General features: G+C 32.7%; 1 protein-coding gene across 1 annotated transcript; it reads right to left on the bottom strand.

Moving 5' to 3' along the window:
- Positions 1–3,783: 3,783 nt before the first annotated feature.
- Positions 3,784–5,454, bottom strand: LOC139893014 (transcription factor MYB4-like). The gene is made up of 3 exons (XM_071876150.1): positions 5,259–5,454; positions 4,548–4,677; positions 3,784–4,378 (listed from the first exon to the last, which is right to left on the bottom strand). The coding sequence occupies exons 1-3, from the start codon at positions 5,389–5,391 to the stop codon at positions 4,033–4,035; spliced, it is 609 nt and encodes a 202-aa protein (XP_071732251.1). The 5' UTR covers positions 5,392–5,454; the 3' UTR covers positions 3,784–4,032.
- Between the last annotated feature and the right edge of the window lie 3,546 nt (positions 5,455–9,000).

The raw sequence follows: 9,000 nt of genomic DNA, 5'->3' as shown, positions 1-9,000 counted from the left end.
TGATAAAGTGATCGGTTTTCGGAGGTGTCGACGAATGTGGCAAAAGGTGGTGGAATAAAGAAAAGTAGTGGGGAAAGTGTTGAGACGAAGTGTTGGTCAAAATATGATTGAAAGTTAATTCAAAAAGCGTTGAAAAAGGTTAAAAAATTTTAAATTAATGATAACACCCGTAAACAATAAGGTGAAGCCACCGAGCACCTTCCCCAGCACGCCACCGAGCACCTTCCCTAGCACACCCAAAAAAAAAAAAAATATCATGTAGAACAAATATAAATTCAAAATTAATGTTTAATTTATTGTATATGTAATTTATTAATTTAAATTTATCAAATGAAATTTAGTACTCCGTAATAAAGTTAAAAAAAAATGACAACATACATATAGAAAAAGGTCAATATTCAAATAAATGAAATACTGTAGCTTATTATATACTCCATCATGTAGAACAAATATAAATTTAAAATTAAAGTTTAATTTTCATGTATATGTAATTTATAGTTAAATTATTAAATGAAAATTAGTAATAAAGTTAAAACTGCATTAAAAAAAAAATAACAACATACATATAGAAAAGAAATGGCTGGGGGTTTTGAACCTGCGCAAAGTCAAAATTCAAATTTGCATGTTTCTAAAGCCAATGAACGAGATTAATAGCTGTGAATTATTATACAAGACATTAGTATTTATCGAAATTTTGAGATGGCCATGGTCCACCAATACCCTCCCAAAGATCCGTCATTATTTTATTTTATTTAATTTTTTTTTTTTTTTTTTACTCTTTAATGAAAAACAACAATCCAAACGTTTAAGTCGAAGGGCGTGATTTTTAGCATCATCTAGGATGACTCTCACTTGTGTATTTTTCAAATTATAGGACTTTAGATTGATTTTGCTTAAATTTTATCACGTCTCATCGTAGATGAAAAATTAGATCAAAGGTGTTGATTCTAGACAAATATAACGAACTCGACAAATTAACAACAAACGTTGGATACAAAGTAGTGCATCGTATGTAGTTTTCATATATCTTACTCCGTATTGTACTATTTTATTACTTTATAAGTCCAAAATAACACTTCTATTTTTTACTTTTAAAAGTATTTCTTTTTCAACATTGCAAAATGGAGCTGAAACGTCCTCAAAAATTTGAAAACAATCAGGAAATGATTGCAACATAACGGCAACAGTCACCACAAACTGCAACCAAACCCGGACAAGGAATCACCCTATATACATCTATCAACCATAAAGTCACAATCATAGGCTCGTGCAAAACTATCAGAAACCGAACTTAATGAGACAACTCGGTCTTTACATGAATGTCGACGCCAGGGGTTAAAACTGACAAATGACTACCATAACACATCCTTGAAACTCACGAGTCGCAAAGCCAATTAAAACAACATCTTCATAAGAATAGACTCGGAAAATGAAAACTCAGCCGTTATAGAATTTATTCTATCAAATATAGTTGATTCACTAATAAATTCTTAGATGTACGGATATGCAGGCCCGTTATATCATATGGATTGGTACCATCTATTCCAACAGTACAATCGGGGTTCAATCATTGGTTCGAACTTCCTTTAGCCACGGTTCCTGATCAGTGGTACGATAACCTATGGTTCATGATGGGTTCAGCAACTCATGTCCCCAGGTGAAATCACGATGCTCTACACTAGTAGTACCTATGATCTCTCTCAATATTCTGCTTCCATTCTTGTCGATTGAGTCAAATACTAAACTTTCATGACCCTTCAAGTATGTGGTGCGGGCTTGATGGTAAAATATGGTGGTTTTTGGGCAAAATGTGGAGGTTATTGGGCAAAATATGATGGTTTTTTGGGGCAAAATATGGAGACTTTGGGCAAAAAAATAAAAATTCCACTGCAAGCGTAGTCGAAAAATCCAAAATTCTTACACTAAAAATTGCAAATCGACTGAGGGGAGTGGCCCCCTGCCCTCAAATATTTTCGCCACTGCCAATGGGTGTGTTTTAGTTTAGCATACAACCGATTTTATACTTTTTGAGTTGTTGTATGATACGTTACATTACATTCTGTATCAGGTACGCGTATGCGGGAATGAGTGGATTTTTACCCTATATCAATAAATGATATTTTGATATGTCTGATCATGATGCTAAGTATATGCTGAAACAAAATGGGGATGATGATAGACATGATTGGTATGCAATTGGGTCATATGACCCGTTTAAGGATAAGTTTTTGGGTATTGGGTTTAGATATGATCATGGCTAGTTTCAAGCATCTAAAACATTTTATGACCCGAGTTGGATTTGGGTATTGGGTTGAGATATAATCATGGCAAGTTTTAAGCATCTAAAACATTTTATGACCCGAGTAAGAGTAGACGGGTCCTATGGGTACATATTGGATAACATATACTGTAGAAGAGAAAATATGCTGGTACCGAAACAAGTTACTTGTAAAAGATCAACTAATTCTTACTTTTTACTCCATCAATTTGGGTTTAAACTGTAAATGATTCATCTTTTATAAAATAAAATATAAAAATAAGACATATTTTATTTTAATATGTTCATTTAAATTTATTCAACGGCACCACAAGTGAGGGTGCAGCCATGAGGTGCAACTGGGACCATTTGGGATTGTGTTTCTAGCCAATGCAGCACGTTTCAAATGTTATTACACTATCACATCAATCATCATCATCTCATTTTCACTATATCAATCTTCACAATCAATAAACTTTATCAAGTTTATCTTACTTCCACATCATCTTCATTTTTGTATATTATCTCGCGTGTGAAAAAACATTATTCGGTATTAACTTTAACTATAACAATTATTTTAATAGTAAAAAAAACTATAACAATTATGTCTTTCATTTTAGGCTCACATGACTATTTCTTTGTAATGTTTTTCTTCATCGATCCAATGAAGGTTTACTTAATATATATTTATTTTTCCGCCCTGTAAAAAAAAGTTGAGTCCACAATCAAAGTTGATAATAGTTGTTGCAGGTTACAACCCTTATTGACTTTTGCACTCCCACATTAGATTGAAAATAAAAATAAGCATCCACCTCATCAACTTTTACCTATTAATATGTCTTGATAATTTTCATCCACCCTCAAAATATAATTTAGGGTTGTTCATGGTTATCCATTCATGTTATCAAGTTGGGTAAAAAGAAATCACATTTTTTCTTCTTTCGACACAAATTACCCCAAATCAAAAGCCATTTTTATTGAACAATCTCGACAACAATGATAGTGTATTTTGTTATTTATAATGAAGGGTTGCTTTTTTAATACTATGAATCCATAATTATCTCGTAAAGGAGTTTATAAATTAATGAGACGACTCTGACTCTAACCATCTATTGTTTTGCTACCTTTACCTTTAATAATTCTAGTTTAGATCATAAACGAGCCGATCCAACTAACCCGTTTAATACAATTTCCCATTTAAGTTAAACTTTTTGACACAATAACTACACAAGCCTCAAAACTAGGATGGTGTAGTTCCTACAGTCATAATGGTTTCTTTCTATTTTTGGTTTCTCCAACATGAATATGCATATGTTGGCACGTGGTACAAACATGCACATACATAACATAAGACTTAACTATATACATAGATACGCTAATCAATCATACTGAATGCAGGTGGATCTTTCAATAATAGAAAGCATTGCACAAGGAGGGGAAGAACACTAATAACATCTAGAGTGTACCCAACAAAGGCAATCTAAAGAACATAAGATAATCATTACAAGTATATTATTAATCATCAGTAGTCTATAATAAGAAGTTGCTATGTTTAACAACGATTTACTCGTGCTGCACATGTAAATTTCCCAGACAAATTCTAAAGAACAAAAGAAATAACAAATTGATTTGGAACTTGAGGAAATTGTTGCTAATATACAAAACAACAGTTAAACTAGTTTCAATCCTCGCAATAGGGGTCGAAAAACTTTACCTTTTCAAGCGTAATCATAACTCGTACGGGTTTATCAGCAATGTACTCCATACCTTTATATTCATTCCTCCTCTACATATTCTTGATTTAAATCTATCAACAACCGTCCCTCTACACCTGAAGAATTTGATGATGAATCTTCATAAACTCTTCGTGACACGATTGAATCATCAGATATTTTGTGAGATGCTATTGATTCGTTGGAAATAACATTTGTACTAGAAGTTGAAATACCGCTTGGTGGTTGACCGTTGAATTGCATAATTTGTTCAATAACTAAAGAATTTTTTTCTTGACTAGAGACGTCTTGAACGTATTTAGGGGTGCGTTTTTTCAAGTGGGTGTGCCAATGGTTTTTTATCTCGTTATCACTTCTTCCTGGTAACTTTGCAGCAATGGCTGACCATCTGCGAAACAGAGACCAAGTCCAAAACAATTTGGAAAAAGAAAAAAAAAAAAATCAATTATAGTAGACTATGAAGGTAGAAAAATTGGATTTATTTGGCTAAAAAATATATATGTTCCCCAATAGGAATACGATCCGAAATACTATGAAAATGAAAGTGGACCGCGTACTTGTTTCCCATTTCGTTGTGATACTTGTCAATGAGATCTTCTTCTTCTTTACTAAAATTCCCACGCTTGACAGTTGGTCGAAGATAATTCATCCATCGCAATCTACAACTCTTGCCACATCTGGCTAAACCTAATTCAACAAAAAAAAGTCAAAAATAGTAATCAAATATTTAAAAATAACATTCGTTACCAAATCAAGATTCACACACCCAAAAAGATATCATTTTGGATCCTAATGAAATCACTACACACCAATATTTCTTACATATAACACAAATCAAACAAGAATAAATAAAATTATTCAAATTTAAACTTAAATGACAACAGTAACTAATCAACTATAAAACAAACTTGATTATTTAATAAAAATAAAAAAACACTCATATAACATCAATTCAATCAAAATCAATTTCAACTGACTAACCCTAATTCAATTCACACTATGAATTCCTCCCCAATTTCAACAAAACAAAATCAGCTCATTGAAATGCAAACACATATGACCTAACAGTGACTCATAAACCCACCCTAATAACTATTAAAAACATCAATTCAATCAAAACCTCATAATCAACCATCAACTTTAGCAATTCACACAGCACACATACAACCCTAATTCAATCCTCTACACCAAATCAAACAATTATCTATTCAAAATCAACAAAAGATAATTCGATTCAATGAAATAAATTCATTAATCAAAATATATACCAGCATATTTAGGAAGTTCGCGCCAATTCCAATGACCGTAACGTTCAACATACGATCTTAATTGATTATCTTCTTCTTCACTCCAAGCTCCTTTTTTAATTCCATTTTTATCAACACAAGGTGCTCTCACCATTTTTGTTTCAGATCTCAGCTTGTGTCGTGTTTCTCTCTCTAACTCTGTTAACTACTGCTCGCGTTTCTCTCTCATCAGCTGCCATTAAAGTCTAACTAATGGTTGGTTAGTTAGCAATCAACATCTATTTTTTTATTACATTTATTTACAGTCTAACTACCTCATTTATGATTGAATAGTTTGTATTACACCCTACACTTTTATTGAACTGCTATTTTAGTCTTTTATTTTTTTGGCATACCTACTAACACTCTTGAATTTAATATTCATATTTAATTTAATTTAGAATTATGTTATTAAATTTGAAATGTATTTCGACTAACTTTGAAGTTTTTAATGTTGAAGTTTCTTGAATAATTAGATTTTATTGTAAGGAAGTGATGATAGTTTTGTTAAAATATATGCATAATTTTAAGGAATTTATTAATTTTGAAAACGACTAAATACATGATAATTCCTGCATTGTGGGGAGTGCGGAGTTATTACGAGTGACCTTTATAGTCACACAGGGGTATATCTTTTAGCACGTAGGATTCAAGTTTGAGGCGTCTAAATATTTGAACCCTTCATGAATATATTTCTCTAATAAAAACATATAAAATTAATAATAGATCAAGTTGAAGTGAACCACAATTAAGCTTATATCTTGCATAAGCCCCTTATTTTTCTGAAGTGAAGTCGGCAATGACGTTGATCCATTTTCTCTTCATTAGCGAGAGAGATAGAGATGCGATCGCTTATTTTTTTTCAAAATTTTAGCAATGATGTATCATTTAACGTTAGGTCAAATGATTATAAATTAAAACTAGAAACTTTTCTAATAAAAATTCTAAGGGGTTGTCAATAAAAATTTAGGACATATATATGTTTTATTTGCATAATTAAAAATAAGTATTCACATTCTATAAATAATTGCCACCAACAAATAAAATATACTACTTTTATTTGCACAAATTAATTTTAAAGACAGTCTGTCATTAAATTTTTCCTTAAAACAATTGGCCTTGTAGAATATGAAGCTATTGGGCTAATCATGGCAGTAGTAAAATAAAGAGAGTTTCTAAGATATCCTTGATATTATCAGGATTTATTTTGGAAATTATTTAGGTTTAATAGTGATAAGCACGTGCTGAACCGGCCAAGTAATTTAGGTACGCCAACCTCCCTTTATTCATTATTTGACTTACCTATATATGTCTTCACCAAAACTAATTGTTTTCATCAGTTTTTTGTAACATCCCGCGTTTTTCCGTTAAATTTAATTTTAACACCGTCTTTTTTTTTTTTAAAACATAATCTTTCGTATTTAAATTAATAGTTTCCGTGAGTAACGTTCATTATATTCCCGCTATTTAATTTTGACATCACCCGTTTACTCGAGCGTTTTAAAAATATTCGTTTGGTTAATTCCCGCACCCGACTACAAACATGAGGGACTTAAGTTGACAAGTGGGCAAAGTGGTGACTAGGTCAACTAGTCAACCACTTCACCTCCTCCATCCATTTCCATCCATCTCCCTCATCTCTCTTTCTCTCTAGCAAGAACACACACACACAACACCCAATTCAATCATTCATCATCTAAATTCGATTTAGGAGGCTTACAACAAAACAAATTACATATTTGGAATCCTCTCTTCATCCTCTACAATTTGATACCAACTTCATCTCGTTTGGGTAACATTTCTAAAACTCTAGATTTCTCTAAATTCGTGTTTTTGATTTGAAATGGTGTTAGTTAGTGTCTATGGCTCAAGTCTAACATGAATATATGTTTGGTTTGCTCGATTTGTTGTTTTTGGAGTAACTAGCATGAACTTGAAATGGGTTTGCTTAATCCTTGATTTTGGATGAGTTAATGTTGTTAGATTGTTAAAGTGCATGTTTTAATTGTGTTACTAGTATCACTAGCTTCGTTTTGATGCGTAGGTTGATTAAGAAAACTTCAAAAAACATGAATATTGATTTTGTGATGTTTGACTAGGGTTTGATAGTTCTTGACATGAACTTTTGATGCTTGAATGCCATGGAATGTTAATTGTTAGTGATTAGTTGTAATGTATGCTTAATTACCTTCGAAACGGCATATCGTATGTGTAAATTGGATTCCCGAAACTTAAAATGCAATTGATGAACTTGAAACTTTGAAAATGGACTTTTAAACGATCACTTGACGAGAAATCGGTTATGGAAAATGTTGTTTTTGTTTGATGAAACATGTTTAGTTGTGTTCCTTGTCAAAAGAGCTTTCCAACGGTATAAGATACGCTTCCTAATTGTTTACGGTTTGAGTTTTGCGTTTGTTTGAAATTTTACCAAGCCTTGAACAAGTGAAACAGGCCAGGGACCAGGCCACGGCCATTGTCGCGCCGCGGAGCAATTTGTCGCGCCGTGGCCCAAAGGGTGATTTTAGAACATGTTTTTCAAGCTTTCTGACCTTCAACATAGGCATTTGTCGCGCCGCGGAGCAATTTGTCGCGCCGTGACAATTGCCTGTTTCATCCGAACTTCAGCAAACTTGTTTTGGCCATAACTTTTTGACCGTAACTCCGTTTTCGATGAATCAAATATCGTTGGAAACGTAATAAGATTTCCTTTCTAATGGTAAGGTTTTGAAATGTCAACTCAAACTTTATTACAATCGTTCTAACATGCTTTTATACTTGATTCTTGCATGAAACTTGACAACGTGATTCACATGCTATACTATTCGAGTCGTAACGAGCCATAGGACTAATTGAACACATTTCACCCGACCTTGTGTCGTAACCGGTTAATTGATATAACTTACTTGTTTAGGTCAAGGCTAAGCAACTTTCATGCACACGTTTACTTGTTGAAGTACTTTTATACTCGTGTACTCAAGGTGAGATCATAGTCCCACTTTTAATCACTTTTATTCTTTACATCGTGGGCTGAGAAACACATACATTTCACACTTATTTACTTTTCATGCTTTTACATTGTGAACAAATACGAATACAAGGATGCATACGAGTTTGAACAAAAGTCCTCAATCCAATTATCATTAATTCCACTTGCAGGGTGTAAGTGTAAGCGTGTAATTATGTTGTGTGGCCATACGGGTTTAACAAACCCTCATTCAGACGGTTCGCTACCGTTAGTGAATGAAATATAATTTCAACAATGTATAGTGTAAGTTCTAACACTAAATTCAAAATTCAGAGGGAAGATTCGGTTAAGCCTTGATAATTGGGTGCTCGTGATACAAATACTATTTTGGAATGTGAATGATTCTAGTTGAGCAATTCTTAAAGAACCTTGTGGTTCAATACAATTTACTTACTAAACCTATGATTTCACCAACGTTTTCGTTGACAGATTTCTATGTTTTTCTCAGGTCTCGCACGATATGTGATACATGCTTCCGCTCATTAATTGATACTTGCATTGGATGTCGAGTATACATGCTTTTCATGGAGCGTCTTTTGACTTTACTTTAAACCGTGTCGCCTAGATTTCATTTGTACTTATAACCTTGTAACTTAACTTTTGGTTGAACAATTCTTGTAAACTTTGAAACAATCTTTATTTTGAAATGAAGGCGACATATTTTGGTCAAACGTTATCTTAAAGACTTATAATCAG

This window comes from Rutidosis leptorrhynchoides, chromosome 2 (assembly GCF_046630445.1).
Source record: "Rutidosis leptorrhynchoides isolate AG116_Rl617_1_P2 chromosome 2, CSIRO_AGI_Rlap_v1, whole genome shotgun sequence".
NCBI lineage: Eukaryota > Viridiplantae > Streptophyta > Magnoliopsida > Asterales > Asteraceae > Rutidosis > Rutidosis leptorrhynchoides.
Note: the sequence above shows the minus strand (reverse complement) of the source record. Positions and strands in the feature narration are given on the sequence as shown.